The sequence below is a fragment of the Nothoprocta perdicaria genome, unplaced genomic scaffold (genome assembly GCF_003342845.1).
Source record: "Nothoprocta perdicaria isolate Ctin4 unplaced genomic scaffold, notPer1 scaffold_8, whole genome shotgun sequence".
NCBI classification, from domain to species: Eukaryota; Metazoa; Chordata; class Aves; order Tinamiformes; family Tinamidae; genus Nothoprocta; species Nothoprocta perdicaria.
Window position 1 is genome coordinate 9,378,947 of NW_020456087.1, and position 23,843 is coordinate 9,402,789.

Consider the following 23,843-nt stretch of genomic DNA (forward strand, 5'->3'; position numbering starts at 1 on the left):
CACAAGCACACAGTCTCGCAGCAAGGAGAGCAACCTTAATTTCTTGCTTTATATTTTTCTCGTATTTTATTCTGTTTCAGTAGCTGGATGCTAAACAGCTTTAGCTGTGTTGCTGAACGGTACCAGAGTTGCATCTTGTTTGCTATATAGCACTGTTCTGCCTCTCCCACTAGAATGCTTCTCTGCTATCACTGATGCCCAACTTAAACTACCTTTCAGGGGAGACTTCCCACAAGCTTTAACTAGAGGTATTTGCAGATCTTTGCTCTTGAAACACAGAACAACTTCTGGGCCTTCCCTCTAGGTTTACAGAATATGAATGTAGACGTGTTGCTGTTTTTATGGAGCTCTGTTATCTGGCTATGGTTCTTGGCCTCAGACTTTATGGGCATGAAGTCAGGGAACTGCACACTTCAGCATGCCGTGTCCCCATAAACAGACCATCCATGCTGTCAAATGTATCAAGGCTTCTCCAAAAGACCCTCGGCAGAGTGGACCTGGAGACTCTCCATGCACTGTGTAACAAGATGAGAGGGGTACAAGATGTCAAGTGAAGTTGATTGCTTTCCTGAACTTCACTGCAAATTACAGACTTGTCATGTTCTTTAAGGTTTTTCTGAGTACTTGATATTTAATAATTAGACAACAAAACAGTCAATTAGGAGCACTGTAGCATCTCTAATCCTGTCATAGGACAACCAGAAAGTAATTTTCAGGTGGCATCGTGGGTAGCACAACCATACCCTTTAGGCTCCTGAAAGCCCTGTAGTGTGTAGTGTCATCTTGTCCTGAGTCTTTTGAGAGGCCTGAGGCTGGACCAGAAGGGCACTGAGCTCTGCAGGGTATTCCTGCTTTTAGGAGGAGCAGAGGACTTTGAGTTCTCTCCCTGATCTCATGAATCCCAGCCCAACCGAAGTCAACAGCCTGATGTTTGTTTGTTTGTTTATTCTTTTCAAGTGCTCTAGATTTCACCAGTTTAGCCCAACTGTAACTTTTCACTTGCCCCTGGAGGTTTGAGCAAGGGCCTTCAGCTGCTCCCTTCTTTCCCCATTCTTTTCTTGGGGAAAGAAACATTCTCTGTTGCTGCCTTAGCAAATGCAGCAAGGGGCGCAGCGTTCTGGGAAAGCCGGCACAGGAGGAAACTTGATGGAAAATATGAAGGAGAAAAAAATGTTTGATGGACTTTTAATATAAAAAGGGAAAAAATAAAAGGGGGAGGGGGAGATTTATTCACTGTAATAGGAACCAAATGTTGGCTGGGACAGCAGCTGCACTCTCACTCTCTCGCTGTAAACTGTGCAAGCGGCTTTTCAAAGGAGGCAGTGCAGGGTGCAGGGCTAACTTACTGGTCCTGGCTTAACCCCTGCCTCTCTGGAAGCAGCCAGGGAGTAGGGATATCCACGAAGGTGGCAGATCAGTGGCTCTCATTACAGGCCCAGTCAGAAGTATGTTGTAAACAGATAGTGATGTCTATTTATTATGCTTTCCTCTTCATGTGATGCTGTTGTCATCACCTCTAAAATACAAAATCTGTTTGGATACAACACTGATAAATGTACAGCAGGGAAGAGGTAGAGCCCACCAGGTTGTTGGTTTTTCCTCCAATAGACTTGCCTACATTGATAGGGACAAAATTAGAAAAAACTTAGTGGTCACATTTTTATATTAATTCACTTGATTCACATGACTCATGCCAGATTTTATTATGGAACCTATATAGTGGAGAGGACCTTTCCTATCTCTGTAAGGGGGCAACACTGAGGCACAGTTAGTGATCCCTCAGACTCTGCGGAGTGTCTGTTCACTGAGACTCTGCCTGGACTAGGAAGAGAAGTCAGATTTAAGATGGGGCTTGGCATGTTGTCTAAGCCTGACGTGTCTTACTGTAATTGGAGCAAAACTAGACAGTATAGTGCGGTGGCTTCATTCAGCATCTGTGCGTTTTGTCTGAGCTTCACACTTAATGCATTAAAATTGGCAAGGTGGTAGAGTAGGGAGCAGACAGCTCAGGCAATTCCATGTCGGATTTAAGTAGGTAATCTTCCCCAAAGCCCCATAATGAGGGCAGCAATGATAGCAGGCTTCTTTTTCATCTGTATTAACATTATGATAGATATATCTTCCCATTAAAATGTTTTTGCAGGCTCTGGTTGTGTTTGCAGGTATGGAAGCATGTGCAGGAAACTAGAGCCCAGAACTCTGTCCCATTCAGGTTAGCTCATTCCAGTGTTCCCATTAGTCAAGGCTGTGGGGTCTTGTCAGTGTGGGTCACGTGGAGCAGCTGCTGCCTTCTCAGCTTCCTTCGTGACCTGATGAGCAGTGCTAGGATGGAGGGGTTGAACTTGCCAGCCAGCTGGCTGTTAGTTTTCTTCTTGATTCTGTCTCTGTACAAGTGCATTTCAAAGCTGTCCTGTGAAAGAAGAAGAATAAAATGATGTAGCTCACCTGCCAAGTATTTCCTAGATCAGAGAGGCTGACAGTATTTTGTTTGTGGCACGGAGCCAAGGATGCTACTAGGGGCCCAACAAAAATTGGCTCCCCTGAAGAGTAAATATTTCATTTCAGTTATGAAGGCTGCCAGGTTTAGTGCTCCTGGAAAAAAGCAGGTGGATAATGCCAGCTAAGTCCAGGAACTGTTAGGTAGATTATGGAATGCTGCAGGGGAAACCTCTCAACCTGCTGGTGCTCTGCTAGGCCGTCTTGATGCATCCCATTTTCAACCTGCTTTACTCCTGACTCTGTCTGGATATGGAGACCCAGGACCTGAAAAGTACTTAATTCCCGATTTACAGCAGTAAATAGGCACTACTTTGCCATTGTTGTAAGAAAAGCAGTTTTTATTCCAAAACCCAGATATTTGATGGTAGGGAAAGAGGCAGAAATAGCTTTCAGAAGCCAAGATGAGGGAGAGAAGTTAGCAGCCATATAGCTGGAGAAGGAAGGAGGAAAAAAAAAAAAAAAAAAAAAAAAAAAAAAAACAAGGAACTGGGATAGGCAATAGGTTCTGCCCATATAGCTATTGTACATCCACATCTGGAATAATATGTACAGTTTGGGGCACCTCGATTGGGCCTCATATTCATAAACTGGAGAAAATTCAGGAAAAAAAAGTGATAGGTAGTCAGAGCTAAAAAGGGACTGAGTTTAGGGAAAAGATGAAGGGTTGAATTGGCTTTAAGGGGACAGAGGTCTAGTGGCAAAAGTTTAGACTCAAGGGAAGGGAAGGTAATAAAAATGGAATAAAATTTAAGTTTAGCTGATAATCTCAGGGGAATTTCTGGGCGCTGAACACGTGCCTGCCTATGGAGTTGTGCACCTGGAATGCGCAGACTGCCCCAGCCACTAGAACATGTGCTAACCCTGCACCACAAGGAGAGGACTTGGATGCCTTTGCCTGCATCTCTGTTCTTGAACAGAATTCTTGTAACAACATCAAGTCTGACAGCTGAAAAGGGGAATTGTGAGAACAGCAGAAAGGGACTCATGACATTTGCTAGTAATTAAGCATATTAGCATGTCCTGGGATGCTTGAAATGTGCCTCTGGTAGCTATTACCATTAACCTGTGAATGGATGTGGCTCTGGTGGTTGTGGTTAAAGCTGCAGATCCACTTGCCTTCTTTCCCTAAGCCAATGTGTCACTTAGGCCCAAGGCTTTTCCTATGGTCGTCACTGCGACGGAGCAGTTTGGTTGCTGCAAAGCTCTCCTGCCTCTCCGCAGCACCTTCGCCTTGGGACACTCACCTGTCGCTTGGAACCAGGTTTGAACCCGGTTCCGTGTGTTTGCTCTGCCTGTGCAGCCTCTGCAGGCTGCTCCTTACCTTTAAAAGCTTTTCCTTGGCTTCCCTTGCAGAGCTGGAAAGCAGATTACCAGGCAGGTGGTGGCGTCCTGGCTTTATGTAGGCCAGATGCTTCCTGCCTCTTTGGTCTCTTGATGTACCTGCGCTGTTGAGGGTTCTGGACAGCTCCCCGGGCTGCAGAAGATCTCCAAAGTCCCAGGCAGGGCTCATTTAGGGATTTAAGAGTGCTTTGTTCTTTCCTGATTTTTGGAAAGCCACCTTTCTTTACCTGCTGCTGCATGCTTTAGGGATTTGCATGTTGTGGCAGTGAGGTTTGCAGACCATGTTACAATACAGGCTCGCTAAGCTAAACCAAAGGCAATTTTTCTTAGACGTTCCTGATAAGAGCAGAGGCCAGGAGGAAACGGTTCTCCAAGAGCTGTTGCTCTGTTTTTCAATTTTTAATTTATTGCTTTTGAAGCTGAGGGGAGAGAAAGAAGGAGAAAAGACAAAGCGAAGCCTTGAGGCAAGCGGCACTGAGAGGCCCGGCCGTCCCACACCCCAGCCAGGCCCCCCGCGTCCTGGGTCGCGTCCCACTATGTTTATCATTCCTGTATAGCCAGCCTGATCCTAGGGCCCATTGTTAGGGAGGGAAGAAGCATGTGGTTTGCCAAAGAAAATGCTCTGTGTTTTTCCGAGTGCCTGAACACAAGTCAGCAGGGTGCTGGGGGCTGCCACACCAGACAGAACTGCAATGCCAACGACTTTCTAGCATGGGGTGCCCATGACAGCTTTATCCTGAAAGCTTCCTGGGCTGCTCCCATCACCTGGTTGCCTGCTGGCCTCAGATTGTCTTGCATTCCATGGCAAGGTGGCATCACTGATGTCTAACTGCTTTGGGCTTCTTTGTTGCCACTGCAACTCCAGACTTTACGGGAAAGGATGGCAATTTTTTCACTGTCAGTTTGTTTCTGCATCTGAAAGGGTTATTTTTTTCAGTTTGCTCAACCTAAAGCTATATAGTCTCCCACTGCGATCCTACCAGTTGTCACAAATTAAGCAGGGTTAAACACGGAGGAGTATTTTACAAGAATGTCTGGGTTGCATTTTCTTCAGTAATTTGAATCTAATTTGCATTGCCTTTCAGTGGGATGAAGGCACTCTTCAAATGTTTCATAAGTTCACACCTGGTAGGTGGTACACAGGGAACACCGACCAACTTGGTGAATTGCGGTTGTTGCCTGGCACGCAGCAGTCGGTACCAAGCAGATGCCCAGTTGTCATTGAAAGAAACCTTCAGTCAAAGTGTGAATGAGAGCCCTATACATAGCATTTATGGTATTTAAAAATCATTTTTTTTGAGAACTTTGGACACTTTATATACAATAGAAAAACACATTCTTGGTTGAGAAATTCCCTGAATTTTATCCCCAAACCCTCGTATTCATGTTTTATACTCCTCCCTTCTTATTCCCCTGTAGTTTCAGTTGGGTAGAGAGTTTTCTTTGTGTTTTGTGTGGTCTCTTGTTCATAGCATCATAGAATGCTTAAGGTTGGAAGGGATCTCGGGGGTCATCTAGTCCAACCCCCCTGCTCACGTGGGGTCAGCTAGAGCACGTGGCACAGGGCTGCGTCCAAGCGGAGTTTGAAGATCTCTGAAGAAGGAGACTCCACATCCTCCCTGGACAGCCTGTTCCAGTGCTCTGTCACGCTCACTATCAAGATTTTTTCACTTAAGTTCCTGTGGAACTTTTGGTGCCTCAACTTGTGGCCATTTCCTCTAGTCCTGTCGCTGGCCACCACTGAAAAGAGGCCAGCTGCTCCTTACTCCCTCCCTTAAGTTATTTATATACACTGATCAGGTCCCCCTCAGCCTTCTCTTCCCCAGACTGAACAGGCCCAGCTCTCTCTGTTGTCCTCTTAGACTCATCCCAGCAATGGCTGTGCTGGAGAAGACCTTGTGGTGTCAGAGGTGCGAATGACCCCTTTGGAGGGAGGGTGCTAGGGGACTGTGCAGCAGGGGGTTTTCAGTAACCACAAGATTCTCAGTGGTTGGTGTCCTGCCGTTCCCTGCAGTTTCGGTCTCGAGTATCCATCTGCAGAGGACGCAGAAGACCAGCTCTCTCCTTTCTCACCAGAGCTCATCACCAAGTCTTTCACATATGGAGGCTGGATTGCGTGCAGCCTTTAGGCTGTGGTCAGTGAGCAGATCTCTGATATTAGTTCCTAGCACATGTATCCATACTTGACTGTGTAAGGGCTGCTTACATCAGGAGAGAGCTAAGTGAATTGGATGTGAGGTCCTCTTAGAGAGCCAAAGCATGAAAGGGAATTCAGAAGCAAGGACATGGAGTCTGCCGTGTGGTGTTCTAGCACTTTGAGGCTAGGTTGGGATTATAATAGCATGGATATCTGCTGGAATTGCTCTTGGAGGCAAACCTGTACCTTCTGTGATGCAAAGAGGAAAAAAAAAAAAAAAAAAAAAAAAAGAGAGCTCTTAGCCTGTCAGTGAAGAAGAAGGGGGAATTCTGGCCCAGGCTTTATGAAAATTACAGTTCAAAGAAAGGAACACAGTGGGTTTCCTGCCAGGAGTACAGAGTAGCCCTAAGAGCTGCTGGAAGGATGGAATATTGCTTACAAAGGATGGGCCTTAATGCCAAGGCTGAGATTTCCTGCACATACTGAAGGCCTGAATCCTGGCCAGGTCTCTAAACTGAGCAACCCATAAATATTCCTGAGCAACCCTGAGCTGTGAGAAGATTGCTCACAACCAGCCAGGCTGGCAGAGCAAAACCCTGTCTTTCCTGGTGGCACTAGCAAGCAGTGTGTGTGTTGGAGGGTGTTGGTGTGTGTGCTGGGGGGTGTGTGTGTGCTGGGGGGTGTGTGTGTGCTGGGGTGTGTGTGCTCACACACGGGCAGCCATCCCTGTGTCTCCAGCCTCTGCCTTGTGTGCAGGCAGCGATGCCTTATTGAAAAGAAGCAGCTCTGTGAGCAGTTATTTTGAGGAACTTCTATTGCGGGTGTGGGGCATTTCTGGTGGTTTTTGAGTTTCTCTAAAAAGGTGACAAAGCCTTGCTTTCAGTTTATATAGTTTTCTGCTATGTGAGCTCTGTAATAGCTGTTAAGCACCTCTTATCCCTTTTTGACTGGCCTTTTCCCAGCCTTCGTTGCTGTGCTGAGCTTACTGTAGAGTTCCTTAGCAGCAGGGATGGCTTCAGGGAGAGCCCAAACATGCTGCTGTGCTCTGATTACATCAGCTAACGGGCAGATGCTGAGAATGGGAGCTGCACCAGGAGATAGCAGTGTGAGCATGGCAACTGTACTGATAGCTGGAGCACGTAGCTGGCTGCAATATATGGAGTCTCAGACCTAAGCCTAAATTTTTATTTTGTACCCAAGTACAAAAATAAAAGCCTTAGATGTAAAATCAACTACATGGGGGATGGTGACTGCGAAGTTGTGGATGAAATACCTCTCTCTGAAAGTAATCCTGTGGCTTGAAAATATGCAGGCTTTCAATTGTCAAATATGTAATACTCACAAATAGTCGAATGTAGGTACAGTGAAATTATATTGATTTCCATCTGTGTAAAAGCAAAAAGCCATGAAAGCTAATGGAAATATATTCAATCCTGAAGGATTTTGCAGGCCCCGCAAGTAAAATCTACTCAGGCAAACAACGTTTTAAATACAGAAACCAGGAAAACTGCTGGCGTGCTGCTGCGTCACGTGCAGAGAAGGAGCATGAGTGCTGGAACTGCAGCAAGTTATGTACAGAACTGTCTACCATGGAAGAAAACATTAGCCAAAGGTTGATGTGGTTTTTTGTTTTTAATTTAATCTCTCCTATAGATTTGACACTGTCATTTCCAGAGTGTTTTCCTGATTGGTTTAAACCAGATTTAACAGGGTGATATTCTATTCTGAAATTCATTGTTTAGGCTAGAGATGATATATTGGTTAAATCAGAAAAAGTAGGTTAAAGCAGCTTAGAAATTAAAGGCAAGTGTTTGAGAGGCCATTGAAATGGACAAATGCTGGATCAGGCAATAATCCACATTCATTTAAAAAAAGTCCCCAATTTCTGTATTTCTGTAACAACAAATCATATGTTGGGTATCTCAAAGCAGAAGAAATAATGATCAAGGAAATAATCTAAAGTTTTATCATTAAGCTAGTGGTCTTCCCTCTGCTACAGACTGTAGTCGCTGTGTCCTCTCTGGGGCACGCAGCCAGTTTGGGTATAGGCAGGAACTGCTTCCGTGGAGTTTTCACTTGCATTGGTTTCATCTCTTCCATTTTTCCTTGACTTCCATGTTTTAGAGAGGATCAGTCCATGTTGAGCTTCCCAAGCATCCTTTGGGATCAAAGGATAGATATGCATTGCAGGTTCAGAGTTGAAACAAGCTACAGTCTTGTAGCTTGCCTGCTTGCCTTAAAGGCTATGTGACTGAATTCCCCAGCTTCTCCCTCAAACCCAAGATGGGTTTAGTTTCAGGTCTCTGGTGCATAAAGCAGTCCTGGTTGTATTAGGTCAAACCAGGGGTCCGTGTGGTTCGATGCCCTGCTCAGAACCCCTAGAAGATGCTGAGGGAAGAGCACTGGGTGACGCCACGGGCTGCTGCCTCCCCAGGACTCGCTGGTTCTCAGCAATCCGAGCTCAGGGACAGTCCGGCTGAGCGGCGTTATCCTGGTATGTGAATAGTGTTTAGTGGCTTCTGCTTCCATAAATCTGTGCAATCGTTTCTGAACCTCTAGATTTTTGGCATCCGTAGCTTCCTGTGTTAATATGGCATCCCCTGTTTATTATGTGTTAGCAGAAGTAGTATCTCCTTTTGTTTGCTCTAACCTGGCCACCTGAGGATGTCATCTGGTTTGACCTTCCTCTTCTGTCTTGAGCGACAGTGAATAATTGTTCCCCATTCCTCCTCTCCCTCCTGGAAACTCCTAATTTTGTAGATATTTCATACTTCCTTTCACTTGTCTCTTTTCCAGGCTGAAGAGTCCTTATTTACTTAGCCATTCCTGAGTATATAAGGTAGAGCATACCTTTGGTCATCCGTGCAGCATTTCTTTATACTTTTTCCAGTCTTGCTGTGTGCTTTTTGAGATGTGAGAGGGCACAAGGGTTGAACTAGGTTCAGTATGAGAGACACAGATGTAATTTGGTTCTATGTGGTAGCTGAATAGTGTTCTCAGTTTTGTTCCCTATTCCTTTGCTAATAATTCCAAGCACTTGTTTTACTTTTTGATTGTAATTTACTGATATTTTCATAGTAAAGTCTATTACAACTCTAGCTGTAAGTTGTATTTCCTGAAAGGGAATAACTAGTTCAAACCCCATTGCTGTGTAAAACCAGAATTGTGTTTTTCTGTTTACATGATGTTGTAGCTGTTAAATAGAATTTCACCTGCCGATTTAATGTCTAATCATTCCGTACTATGAAGGGGTTTTTGCATTTCTTTAGTGACTTTGTTTTTTACTATTTTCTGTAGCTGAGTACAACAAATTCAACAAACTTGAATGAAATTCATTTTTTCCCTAGACTATAAACTATAAGTAGTCTAAGAAGTAGACTACTTATAGGAACTATAAGTACCTATATAAGTACCTTAATATACTGCGAACTAGTATATTAAGTAGTTTATAATATATACTGTAGTATATAAGTACTAGTATATAAGTAGTATATAACTATATAGTTATATAAACTAGTATATAAGTAGTTTAATAAACTATAAGTAGTTTATAGTTTAATCAGAGATCAGCATAGCACAGATTCCCTGGCTCTGTGATCACCAGCCATTGGTGATCATCTTCCATTCCATGAAAGCTATAATTCCATTCCTTCCATGAAAACTGTATTTTTATTCTATTTCCTATCTTTTAACTAGTTATTAACTGCATAGGAAAGTATTCTTTGAATCCTGGGATGGTTTAATTTCTGAGAGGACATTTTGAGTGACACTGTCAAATCTTTCTGAGCTGAGAAATTGCCTCTGTAAAGCACTATTCACAGCATTATTCCATGGAAAACTCCATGGAGAATTCCATGGGGCAAGTAGAATGTTGCTTTGCTCAAAATGGAGGTATCAAAGATGATGGGCCATTAGTGGAGTTGATTGGGCTGTTCAGTGAGAGCTGAGGTGACACTGCCAGAGCTCCTGCCTGTGGCTCATCCGCCTCGTGTCCGCTGCAGCGGGTGTTTGCTGGGAGTGCTGGGCTGCAGGGACTCCCGGGCATCTCCCAACGGGTGCCTCACAGTCCAGCCCAGGCCTCCGTGCTTTTCATCCTCCTGCATGACCTGGCTGTAGCAGGAGGGTTATGGAGACTGCGGCTGCTTCGCATGCTGGCAAAGTCACTCAGGGAGCTTTAGCATCTGGTGGGGGGCGGAACTGGGATGTGTGCAATGGAAGGGGCAGCGATTTCCCTTGGGATAGGAGCCCACACGACAGCAACCTGGTGATAACCCATGCGGTGAGCTGGGCACGTGGGAGAGGAGGCAGCTAGGGATCGTGCTGAGGATTCCTTTTGCTTTGTTGGGTCCGTCTTAATTTATGCTTTTTGTGGCATTCTGTGCCCTGTAGGGAACAGTGCTGGAAAGCCAACAGCACGCACAGCTTCCTGGTACCTGTGCAGAACTGAGCAATTGCAGGTAAAACCCCAACAGGAGACAGCCTGGATCCCGCCACCGTGGGGAGGGTTATAAAAATACACACAGCGTGGATGTAACCACTGCAGAATTTCCCTGTGCTCATCTTGTTTGAGAGGAGAGAGAGTGGGAATACTGTAATAGAATGAAGAGGAAAAGAGAGCGTCTAAGGGAGTTTTAAAAAGGAGGAGTTATTTTAAGAGGGGATTCTGAGAAACCCTGGAAAACAGAAGCCATATACGTATCTATATGTTTAAGCTTCACAATAGCATTTACAGACACTGATTGATGTTAGAGAGCAATCATGTACTGAAGCAGTAAGAAGAGGTGGTGTTGGCCCTCAAAGGAGGGCAGAAAGGGAACAGCAGGTTCAGAAGAGGGAAGCAGCTCTCCCAAGGTTAACCACAGAACCACATTCAGAAACTTGGGTTCCGGGCCCAAGTACAAGGTTGCAAGATTGCAGTTTTGCAAGCACTGATGAAAGGGGAAGAATTGAAACAGCAAGGCAGCAAAGGGTGAGAGAGCAAAAGGGAGTAGAGAGCAAGAGTCATTTATGCAGCTTGCCATGTAGAGTGGAAGCAGCGGGCTGAGGAAGCATGGGTGGCATCACTTGCACAGAGCCATCGAGTAATGACCACCTACAGCTGGTGTCCCATAGGCAGCAAAGTAGCAGTGATGCTCCAAGCAGAAGGAGTCCCCAGGGAAGCTTGGTGGAGGTATTAGAAGTTGAACTCCTTTTCTAATGGACTTTTTTTATTCCTCTGATGAGCTTAGAACCTGAGAAGGAGAAGGTCTCTCTGGTAATTTAGAGTCCTTGCCCTCAGTTTTCTTTGAAAGGGGCACATTTGACCGTCACTGAGGGATAGTACGTAGGGATGGCCGAGTTGTTCAGGTTTCTTTTCGAACATTGTTTAGATGACCCCATTTTAAGGGGTTGCTCTGATGGTGAAGATTACGGGGGAGGCGGCAACACCCTGGGCGGCAGCTGTGACACATTCAAAGATCTGAGGTGTGATAGGAGCTCACATGAGCCTGGGGTAAGTCCCTTGCCAAAAACACAGCCTACACTTTGCATCATGGCATGAAACAGAAGCACAACGTGTCTCTTATATGCCAGACGGTGATGACATTCACTGGGAATACAAGGGGAGTTTGCATGAGGAACCCCAAGGAAACATTTGGAACAGGTAGCTGAGAGAGTCATGGCGCAGCTAAGCAGGGCCTTGGGAGGCTCAGGCACCGAGGAGAAGTTTTTATTAGCCAGTGTCGGGCCTCAGGGGGCCATATGGCATCCTGTCTTTTGAGCACAGGATGTGCGTGTTGCTGGGACACCGTGGCCTCCTCAGGCCACCTCGTGGCCCTGTCACTCTGCCACCTGCTCTGTGCAAAGCCCCTAGGCCCTGTGCAGCCGTGTGCTGTAGCTGCCTTCTGGCCCAGGCTTACAAACTTCAAAGCAAGGCCGGGAGCTCCTGTTGGCTCTTATCACATCGCAGGCCACAGCTGAGGTACCACCCTGTGTGACTGTGGTGTAAGGACTCCTGCCTCTTTGCAGGAGGCTTTTGCTAGCTAGGCTTACATTACTCTGATGAAAGAAATGGACCCACGTTCAGTCCCTTCAGGTCTTTTGATGTGTAATTGTATGGAAGCGATATCTGCCCTAACTGCAGCCTTGCCCTGCCAGCCCTTCGTCTCTTCTGGGAGTGTTACATGTATTTGTGTTATATTACGTGTACTTGTTATATTACATGAGGGTGGACTTACATTCCACCCTCAGTGCCACTTATGTACACTAGGTATAAGCCTTATGAAGCTGAATTAACAAAATGTCTCTGAATACAAACACCCGTCTCCCTAATGATAGGAATCTTCAGCTCTTCTGTGCAAGTCTGCTTCTCTCTAGCGTTAATCAGTCGTGGACCTGCTTTAGTTTGGGAGGTTTCTCTCTCTTTTCTCTTCCATTATTCTCATTCAAGTATGAAGTTATGGCTGGTAATACAGTCCCAGTCCAGAATTCAAGAAAATCCTTAGCAAGGTCACTGGTGGCACATGGCACCCGTGAGAAGCATTGCATTTGCCAGAGGCTACTTAATACAAATTCCTACCTGGTGAGGTAGTAAGGAATCTTTAGGAAGCGGCAGTGCCCTGTAAGCAAGAGATGGTATATGCAAAATGATGAAGATGTGATGGCTCTTCTTTTCTCAGGGCTCCGGAGAGTGATCATTTTTCCTGGGAAGGGGAGTTGGAAAGCAGTGTTTACAACAAGATGGCAGGGAATCAGCTGGCCCATCCCAACTATCAGCTCCATTTTGCTGTGCAGCAACTCCAGCAGCAGAAGCTTCAGTCTCGACAGCTGTTGGAACAAAGTCAAGTTCGGCACCAGGTAACTAAGGAGAATGGGAGGCAGCGGTGCTGAGTCTTAGACCTACAGGACCGGCTCGGAGCCAACATAAGTGGCGTCGCTTTTGTGGAGGAAGCAACTCTTGCAGTGGGTTATAGCAACAGAATTAAGATTGCTTGCAGTGATTTTCATAATGTTTTGATTCTGTGGTTGCCACTGGCCTCTTTCACTATGTCAGCAGCACCCTCTGTTTGCCTAGTAGCGTGTTGCTGCCTGCTTTAATGCCTCAGTTTGGGGCTGATGCTGGTGTATCACTTCATAGTGCTTCAAACGTCATTATGACTCTCTATAGACTTCCATGTTCTGTGTCAGGTAATCCTATCACTCCTGCTTTTATTTAAGGTTGTATCAGGTAATGCTTCAAGTTGGGTCGTCACTGCATTTCAATGTTTCCAAACACGGGTCTTGAAATTGTGTTGACAGCTGTGTCCTGTATCCATTCACGGCAAAGAGACACCATCAGGTCCTTATCTGGACCAACTTGTTCTCCTGAATGTCTTCATGGGCAGTCATCAAATGAGCAGGTTTTAAATCAAGTAGGAGAATCTTAATCTTCCTTTTGAAGAAATTCTGTTAATTTTAATGTTAAATTAAACTGTTAAATTCTTTTAAGAGCCTTAAGTGTGAAAGAGATGTGGCCATTGACCCTGATTCCAGGTGTGAGCTTTTCCTGCAGCCTTGAAAATCTGCTCAAGGCTCCCTGCACATTTTGCTGCTGTTACGTTAAAGATCTTTCACTGCTGTGCACTGAGCTATCTGATAGATGTATGGCTCCTCGTACCCAAGAGCTAGAGGAAATAGGAAAATGAGTTTGTATTCTGGATGTCCTACGTGATTTCTAGATGACATTAGCGAACCACTGTGTCTGGAATACCATTTGCACCCTGCCTGGGGAATCTTCCGAAGTCAGAATGAGCTCATTGATGCTGTCGTTACCTTTCTTATTATGGTGAGGGAAATGAGTTGGGTTTTTTTTTTTTTTTTCTGATGGCCCAAAGGCTTCCCTGTTAAAGGGAGGTCTTCAGATGAATAAATCTCTGCACAGAAGAGACTGATCTGCGTTAGGAGGAACCTATTAGCTGGGCAATTTGGCAGGGCTGGACTCCAATAAAACCAAGAGCAGAACTAATATTCAGAGGTCTGAACACGCACTCTCTCCCCTGTGAAGCAGATGAGTCACTAGGCAGCCTCCATGAGAATGACTTACAGTCTAATTGCCCCCATGCTTTTTCGAAGAGCCTTGAGGGAGAGGCACTTCCACCTTTGGTCCTCACACTCCTTCTCTCAAAGCCCTCCCTCAGCCATGTGGTTTCCCCTTCCAAATTCCCCCACCTCCAGTCTGTTTGCTGCCCCTCTGAGCAGGAGGCCTTTCATCTGCGTCCGAGGGGCTCTGGGTGGGCAGCAGAGGCTGCTTCAGAGCTCCAGAGTGGACTGTGAGCTGGACTGTGCCTGTGAGGAGGCTGGAGCTGGCCGGGGAGCCTGACTGAGCCCTCTTCTAATTGCTGACATTGAGCTGATGTTATTCTTGGCCTAGGGCAGAGCCATTACTCAGGAGTTTCTGTTAAAGTGATTCTTTGTTAAAACTCCACTCACCCCCACAGCATCCCCCTTCCCACTCTCCCTCCCTTCTCCCCGGGAGCCAAGCAGGTCAGAGTTACAGCACTGAGACTATTGCCATGCTGCAGGGCTCCGGCTCCTCTGAACTGCCACGAACAAAGAAAGATTTGCTGAACACGGATGCTGTTGAGCTTGCTGTAGTGCAAGCCACATCTTAATGAAATGATCCTCTCTTAGACATTCCCTCTTCCACTGGACTTTGGAGCCAACCAAATCTCCCCTTCCATCTTCTGTAGATTCCCAGTTGTCATGATCTTTTCTGATACAGCATCATGTTTTTTTTCCTGCTCTCTTTTTATCAGCAGCTTGGCATGGATGCTGGAAATGGGGAAAGCCTAGTATGATTCTGGAAGTAAGATGCATGGAACTGGTAATGTTCAGAGTTTAGTCTCAGTTGGGTCTTTTATAAGAAGCCTTCATCACAATGGAAAGGATTACACTTGGCCCAGTCATAGCACTAATAGAATAGTCAGGACACAGTCAGCAAGTGTTACTCTAATCTAAGAAAGTGTATTGCAGAAAGCCAAAAAAAATCTATATCTATCTTGACATTGTTTCTGTGTCTCCTATAACTTAAGCCCTGCAAGGGGAGGGAGATCTAGAAGGACAGTTTTGGAGATTCTGTGCTATCATCACAGCCTGGCTATAAGGAGAAGAAATGATAAGAGGCAAACAAGGACTTTATCTTAGCCAGGACTTTGTGGGCTTGAATTCACCCTTTTTAGTGGATCCTGGATTTTTTTCAAATAATCTTAACCAGGATTAAAGAGCTGCTTAACCAGAGGACTGCTGTAGAGCTTGTGAGACCACGTTTTTAATCTTGGCTGCTGCCAGACAGTTACAGGATGATTGTCAGAAAATTACGTCCCTGCTATGTGGTCATTCTGACTGAGCCACTTTATCATAAACTTCATAACTGTGGAAGTTTACTTCCATCAGCTGAAGAAGTGTACCCCCAAAGGGGAATGGTTATGACCTAATGGTTACACTTGTCATGGTGTGGAAGGCAGACGAGCTGGTCGTCAGTAGCTGGGATGCGTTTATTAGATATCTGAAGGCACACCCTGGACATGGCATGGTCATACAATGTGATAAACCCCCCTCTCTTTGTGATAGCTGGACTGATTCCCTGTGTAGGAAGAGCATGAGAACAAGTAACAAAAGTAGCATCATTAGTAGCACAGTTTGATATCCTGGAGATGTGCTGGATGTGTTGGGAAACACAGGTAGAAGTTCCTAGCCAAGTATTTGTGTAGTAGGAATATTCTCCCCAACCATGCAGGGGAGATATCTGATCATGAGAACTTATTGCCCATTCATTTGTGGTAGCACCCACTCTTGCCAGACACTTAAAAATGATGATTCCTCCCCCAAGCATTTCACAATTTTTAGAATTAAAAAATATTATGTAGATGGAGGAGGAAGAAGAATAACCAACACTTTCCACTTTTTGTAGAAGGCAGTTCATGCAGGGTAATCTGATGGAAATATCTCTTCTGGTACTGAAGATCTATTTCATTGCCTGGGTTGGCACAGAAGAAAAGTGCAGCTGGATAAGGGTCTAACAAATAGATAAAGGTTTGTGCAGTGATAGGACCAAGGAATAAATATAACACGAGGTCTGAGAAAAGAGATAAAATAGATAGAGGCAGAGTTGGAAGGTGGAGACAAGAGGCTTGAATATGATATCAACAGAATCAGGGAACAAGGATTACAAAATCAAAACAAAAGACATGAAAACAGGTTTATAGCAGTATTTTTAATGTTTAAAAGAGACTTTGTGTGACATGTTATGACCTAGATGTTAGTATCGCTGCTGCAGTTGGCAAGGCAGTTAATATACCATCGGTGTTTATTCTCTAATTGTTTCCTGTACTGGAAAGATGCCATTAGCTGCTAGGGAGGTTCCTCCTCCTCTGTGTGGCTACGCTCTGTCTGCTTAGCCCAGCACCTACCGGGTTTAGAGCTTTATGCCAAACATTTCACATGGGAAATAAGCTAAATTAAAAGAAGAAAAATCAGTCATATAGTGGAATGTTACTCATCAGTCCTATTTGTATCAAATAAGGTCATGTTAAGCAAGGCATAAATCTTGTTAATGAGTTGTATGGTCACTTGTGATCACATTTTCATTCAAAAGTTGAAATTGATTTTATGCTATAAAAAGTTGAGCTAAATTCATTCAAAATAATTTTCTTTTACCATTTAAAAATGGTATCTTCTCTCAACTACTCCTTGTTTTGTGAAGTTTAGCAAACTTTTGTTTTTTCCCTTTGACTTATGTAAGATTTTCCTGAATTCCCTAGAGTTTATGGGATTTGACTAGGAACACTGAGTAGTTCAAAATAGTATTTCTAATATTCCTAGAACTGTATTATTTCTGCTTGGGGACAGAGGGTCTCTTTGAATGCAGCCTTAAACACCATTAACTGTTTTCTGGACTGTTGTACATTGGACCACTGTCAGATCTGCAGTCTCTCTTACCCTTCAGTCTCGTTCTTATTTTGCAGCTTTTTCCCCCAGATTATTTTCCCTCTAGATGTGCTAGCTGCCATTTTTCCTACTTGAATCTTGTGACAGTGATGAGTCAAAGCCTCAGGCTAAGTAAAGTAGAACAACTGTTCCGAAAGCAGTCGTCTGTGCTGATTTAGACCAGCTGAAGCTTCGTCCCCATGTTTCTGATTCTGTCGCTATTATTAGAGTTACGGTAACGCCCAGATGTGTTAAGCGTCCTTCCAGTGTAATGATATGTCCCCATGCTTGCTTCTGAGAGCTCTTGGTTTAAAAAGATAAACCACACACCAAGAGGGACAAGGAAAGAAGCACTGAATCTATTTTAGTGTACTTTAGTCCCTTTTTCAAGAATTTACCAGAGAATTTTAATTTTAATTTGTCAGTGGCCTCAAGGTGTTCATCATGCCTAACACAGTGGCAGTTAATTTCAATGATTGTGGCACCCACACTGATTTAACTAATGTTATTAATGAGTATTTGAAGGAATCTGCACCAAATGATTGGTTTGGCTCCAAAGGTTTTCCAAGCCTTTTGATTCTCTCTATTTTGTAATGTCATCCAAAATGCTATTGTTTTATTAATGTTTTTTAAATCAATTGCTCCACATTATTAATTGTTTATCTCCATCTCAGTTTCTCGTGTTAGTGCCTTGGAATTAGCTCCCTAGCTACACAGACCTGTGCAGTCAGGTTCCACGTGTGTGTTGTCTGTCTGTTAGTTCCCATGCACTGCTGCATGTCTCATCATCTTCACACTTGTTGATATCATTTAAACTGAATAGCTATGGGATAGAAATCTCAAAGCTGTTTTTATTTTTTTTTTAATTTCATGAAAATAAAGAGTTATGGATATGGGAAGGAGACTCATCTACCGTTCCCACTAAGGCAAAGGCTGCAGCATGAGGCCACTCCTAGTTAACAGCAGCAGATTCACACCAGAATGCCCCAAATGCATGCAGGCCATGATGATTTGGGCATACTTTATATTAGATACTGTAAGATTCAGCCCCAAGTCAGATGCACAGGAAATGAGCTTCATTAGCTCCTCTGGTCACAGATTGAGCCTGTTTTTACTTGCAGCATTTGTTCCGTTTCTGTGCTAGGGACGGGTGTTAGATACAGGGACCATCAGTGCCAGGAACATTCTTTCTGTTTTTGAGGCTCGTTAATATATATCTGCTTTTCTTCAAAGTCAGTACCTCCCTGTTTCTAATCATGAGCCATCCAAGATTGTTTGCTACTTGCTAGTACGTTTAGATATGCATTGTCAGTAATGACAAGCTGTATGTGCTTGAGATTTTCTGATTTAAAAGGACTATTTTTGTGCAGGTGACACTTATTGATGCTCATGTATAGATGTGGATGCAGGAGAGGTGTGAGCTAAGGGTGAATGTGGGGAGTCAAGATCTTCTGACTTTTAATCTTGCCTCAGTCTCTGGCTTAGGGAAGATGGCTTTCTCTATCAGGGTCTAGGATCCTCTGCCTGCAAAGCAGATTTAATGTTTTCTTTTTTCAAATGTTTCTGCTTCTGAGGACAATGAAGCAAGTGAATTTTACGTGATTTTTAGCTTTCAAAGAAATAAAAATTAATATTAAAAAAATAATTCTGAGTATTTTCAGGTTTGTACGTCAAAGAACCTGTGAGGAAAGCACACCTCCTCCGCACTGAGTTCGGCCTGCCTGTCAGGCAAGATTGCTTACAGATCATTTCCTTGCAGTGCTAATAGCAGTCAGGCACTAACCGCTCCGGAGCGGCCTCTGTCTCTAGGCTTCTCCTGTCGGCAGATCCGGAGCTGCAGGATCCCGAGCGATGAGGGCTTTCTCGGATGTCCTGAAATCCCTCTGCAGACGCTCCTTTGTGCGGTCAGGCCCTGCTCTCCCCAGCTGTCCTTTTTATTTGCACAGTAGCTTCTCCTGGTTTCCTGTCCTGTCCCCCCGGAGCTCGCAGCAGGGCAGCCCGCTTTGTAGCTGACTCCAGAAGCCGTGGTCCGTGTCAGCTTCCAGTCTCCCCATCCTTGCCTGGAAGGCAGCCAGGATCTCAGCACAGCATGGAGACAAAGGCCTTTTTGGAAGTCCGTTATCCCCAAGAAAAACAACTGCAGCCTTTCTTTAGGAAGGTCTCAGCCAGCTTTTGCTGATGGGGCTTTGTTGCAAGAGTCTGTGTTTGCCCCTTGTTCGGAGTGACAGACCTTGTGCCCACGCATGTTGAGGGGAGGGATTAGCAGTGAATGCATCGTAGGGATGTTATTAACAAGAAAAAAAAGAACTGAAAAGAAATAGTATCCGTAATATCCAACACAGTGTGGTGTAAGTGACCTGTGAATAAGAAGGGGGGCAGCAAGGCATCTCCTAACCCCTAATGTTCAAGCTCTACAGTGCAAGAGACTTGACCAAGTTGTGGTTAGGGCATTTCTCTGCCCTGTTTTATTCCAGCTCTCTGCATTTATATCAGCTAGTTATTCAAAACCGGAAAGCTGGAATTAGGGCAGAGCTGCAGGGCAGGGAGAGGTTAATAAGGACCGGGGAGCTCAAGAGGATCCTGTCAGTGTGCTGGAGTTGGGAAACAGGCCTGTTTTGGCTCCCGCGCTTCCTCTCCTCTCTCGAGCGCTGCCTGTCAGCACCGCCTTCCCACACACCAGTGCCCTCCGCTTGCCAGAGAATTGCGGGGGAGAGGGGCTTTTCCTGTCTCCGTGTGAGCCTCGGCCGGCCTCGGGCTGCGGTTTGCCCTGGAGCCGGGAGCCCACTCTCTGCAGCTTTGGGTGGTTTGCGCCCGAGGAGAAACTTGGGACAACTGCAGCGAAGGGCTCTGCTTCCAGGGTCATTCGGAGGTGACTGGTGGGTGCTCGGCTCTTCTCATCCCTCTCTCTACTCTCTAGCCATGAAACTGCACCAGCTACACGGCTGTGGTAGCTGCCGGTGTCTCTTCACCCTGGGAATCTGCCTAGATTTGAGGAAAGATGAGGCAGAACGCTGAGCAAGTTGGGCCTTTTTATAAAGAGACTTGAGTGTTTTGCAGAGCTCACGCAGGGAGCCATTCCTCACTCCCCGCCTTGCCAGCTCCATTGCTGCCTTCTCTAGTGTCTCATAAAATGCAGATTGTTTTATTCCTTCTATCAAATCCCCAGCCTACTTACCCCCACCCCCACCTGCTTTAGAAATAGGAACAGTTTTTTTGTTCTGTCATATTACTGGGATTTCCTTTCTGTCAGTTGCCAACCTACAATTCCTTATTCATGGAGGGTGTCTGAAAACCTCCTGATATTCTGAGCCCCCAGACAGCTGGCCTGAAGAACTGGCATTGCAAGATATTCCTATAACATTTTTCTTTCCCGTGACTTTGTCTCAATTCTGACTCCCACGCAAAAAATACCTTGGCAGAGTAGATACAGAAAATGGGTAAAGTTACAAAGGATATATTTTTTTCTGAGGATGGGACCCACCTTTGATGTGGTTGGAGATGATCTTGGAGGGGTGGGGGGGATGGGAGGGGGTTCCACATTTTCCCCTCTTCCCCAGAATGGTATCATTCTGGGACAGCAATGAGCTGGTTTGCCTTCCTATCAGCTAGTCCCAGTGTGCAAGGGTGTAAAATTCAACTTTAAAACTACTTCACTGACTTAATCATTAAACTCTTTTTGTTTGTGCTTGGCAACCATGGGGGTCCCCTTCACCAGGCAGGCATTTTCCCTTGCAGAAGTGCCCCCTTACTCCGTCAGCTCTCACAGTGGTACTCAGAGAGACTGTGGTATTTTTGTTTCCTTTTTGCACCAGGTTCTGTTTGCCAATCACCCCCAGTCCAGCAGCAGCCACGTGCCGATGTCAGCTGGCTCCGCTGCCCGCAAGACATCCAGTGCCGCCGGCGGTGCCCCGAAGGCAGCCGGTTTGCAGAAAGTGATGCCCTCCCAGAGCGCCCCTTCTCAGCTGGTCCCAAAGCCTCCAGCAAACCACAGGCAGGCAATGGTCAGGAAGACTGCAGCACAAAGGATTTCCAAGTAAGTTTTTTCTCCCAGCCATCCACAGCAAAGAAGTGACACTCCCCACAAAAAGGGACTGGTCACTTGGCTAGTAGGTGTACGCTACTGTGAAGCTCCATGTTTTGTACCACTAAGGTAAACAGGGCTGTACCATTATACAAACATAAGCACATAGAAACTGCTAGGTTGAATCAGTGTTTTATCCAGAGTGGGATTCAGTTACTTAAATATAAGTTACTAATGCCATTTTGGTTGCCCAGGGCTTTTCCACCTGACCTCCAACTGCTGCTCCAGATGAGCTTGAAGTCTCCTGTGGTAGGTCCAGTGTAGATCCTGTGTTTTATCTGCCAGTCCCCTGCAGATGTCTCAGATAACTGACAATGTGCAGTGTGGTGCTTGACACCTGTGTTTAGACACTTGAGTCGCTCCCTCATGTTTAATCTTTGATGGGGGCTTGAATCTAGAGAGTCAGAAGAAGCTGCCAAAAATACACATATAGCCTTAAATGCTAATCTGCCCTTAAGCCAAGTTACCCAATAAACCCAACACTTAATGATCAACTTATGCCTTCAAGCATAAGTGTTTATTTCATTTAAAGTGTTTATATTCTGCCTAATGATAATTTTCCTCATTACCTGTAGATAATGAAAAAACTTATCTTAACTTTTGATTACAGTTCTTGTTATTATAGGGTAGATGGTTTTAGTGTGTGTTATATTTAAAAACAAAACAAAGTGTACTTCATGAAGTGTTGCACTGCTTAATTTAAGTTTACTTTCTTAAAATGCCTTTTGTGCATTATAAGAGAATGTGAACAGCAGATCTGTTTTTTTTTTTAATCTTTATCTTTCACTAGCCCTTTCATGTCTCCTCTTGGTCTAAAGCAATTCCAACATTTAAATCTTTCATTAGTTTTTTCCTTATATATCGACCTTGCTTCATGTCTGAATGCTGAAGGGGAAAAATTGCATTCTGTGTTATGCTCTATAACCAGATTTGTAAAGCTTTTTGTAAAGAGGTCTCTGTGAGGTTCCCTTATTCTGTGTTCTCCTCCTACCTTGATTAGGAGAGAGGGGTCTTAATAAAAGATTGTTGAAAAAAGACACTTTTGGAGTTGGGCACAGTCACTGTGTGGAGGTTGAATCTAGGACTGCAAGGCAGATTTAAAGAGCTTGGGCAGAACTGTATTCACATGTTGCCTGCCTGTATTTTTATTGTCTTAATAGAAAGCACAGTAATATCCCCAAAACTATTCAGAAAGAAAATGGTGTTAGTAGATTTTGTCAACACAGCATGTGCAAATCAGAGCATCAGGTCTGGCAGGTAGATGATAGTGGATTTGCTATCTGGTTTCTTCTGTGCTCATGTTAGTGCAGGTGACAGGCTGTGTCAGTGGGCTGCTCTGCTGGGCAGCAGGGATGTGTATTTGAAGATGCCGGTGCGCTGTGCTCACTTCTTGGCAGAACAAATGTTTATCCTTGCGAGATGGAATTGCAGCTCCTTGGACAGACTTTACTTTGCTGCATTTTTGTGGTTTCTGCTCTGTGACAGGCAGGAGTGTGGGAAAACCGGAAAAAGTTCAGCACCAAAAATGCACAGAAGGGGGAAAAAAAGCAAAAGATTCCTTTAGAATTTCAGAAACCTAATCCAAGTATTGAAGGCTGCAAGGAGCCACTCCGGAAATACTTTCCAAGTTGCCTTTCAGACTCGAGCACAAGGCTCCAAACCCATTCTTGCCATTCATGGGATCTTGCAGTAACATTTTTTCACTTACATGGAAAACAGCAGTGCCCAGCTATTCTTCCAGCATATTGAGAGCTGATCATTTGAAAACTACTGTGCCTCTGTCTAATTTAATCCATCTATTGTTGTCAGGGAAAAAAACAGAGATGCATCAACAGAGGAGAATGAGTGAAGAGAACCCTCTGCCTCAAAGGAATATAGAGATGAAAAAGATGCCTTGCATGCTCTGGCTTGCTCTTTACCATCCCTGATTATTCTATACCTTCTGTCACTGTGTGTAGTCTGCTTTTAAAAAAACTCCATTGGCAGAAATCCCACCATGAGATTCTAAACAACCTCATTATTAGAATGAACAGTCTGAATTTATCCTTTGTTTCATGCTATTATACCTTGTTTCTCCATCCTGAACCACCCTAAACAGTTTCCTTTGCAAATACTTTCCATCTTTTGAATATTCTTCTACTTCTCGGAGATTCCTAGTATTGCTTAGACTTGTTGAGAGTTTGTTAACCTCAGATGGTAGTTCCACCTGCCAAGTACTAATTGCCTCTTGAATTTACTGTATTTTCTTCAGTTTGTCAGAGTTTTCTATGTCAGAGCATACAAATGTCAGAGCATTGTAGCACCCAGAATTATACTTTCTCAGTGTGGGTCTGCTGTATCCTTAGGTTATAACATGACAACTGTCCCTCTCCATAAAATCTAATGTAATATTGGCTTTTTGGCTGCTTCATTTCTCTGTCAGGTCATCTTTGATTTGCCACCTGCGTTCACCCCTAATTCCCTTTGGCAGCTTTCCTGACCTCTTTCCTCAAAGAAGGGCACAGTGCTGTATATCATTTCCACAAGACTTACACTCACTGAAACTAATCTTATTTCGTTCCTTCTGATGCTAAAACTCTTGTGTCTCATTTTTTACTTAAATTCCCGTAAGCTGGGACTTATTTCTCCATCTGCACTTTGCACCTCCTGGCTGGTGTTGAACATCTTAATAAAAATCTTCTTTTCAAACTTGTTTGTAGAATTTCTCCAGAGACTGGACTGTGAAGACAAATGAGAATCAACTTTGTATTTTTGACCTATCTCCTCCTTGCATGCATTATTGTTGCTCTCCCAGCCAGCACACGTGGCCTGCAGAAGAGGAGGCAAAGAATAAGAGAAAAAAAT

At 44.6% G+C, this 23,843-nt stretch overlaps 1 protein-coding gene across 3 annotated transcripts in view; it reads left to right on the forward strand.

Annotated features, from left to right (window-relative positions):
- The window catches only part of TTLL5 (tubulin tyrosine ligase like 5), a 121,219-nt gene that overhangs the window by 83,172 nt on the left and 14,204 nt on the right, over positions 1-23,843 (forward strand). For all 3 annotated transcript variants that reach the window (XM_026051817.1, XM_026051819.1, XM_026051818.1), the window contains exons 30-31: positions 12,634-12,811; positions 20,731-20,951. In XM_026051817.1, the coding sequence (XP_025907602.1) occupies positions 12,634-12,811; positions 20,731-20,951 (399 nt within the window). The remainder of the gene's footprint in view (positions 1-12,633; positions 12,812-20,730; positions 20,952-23,843) is intronic.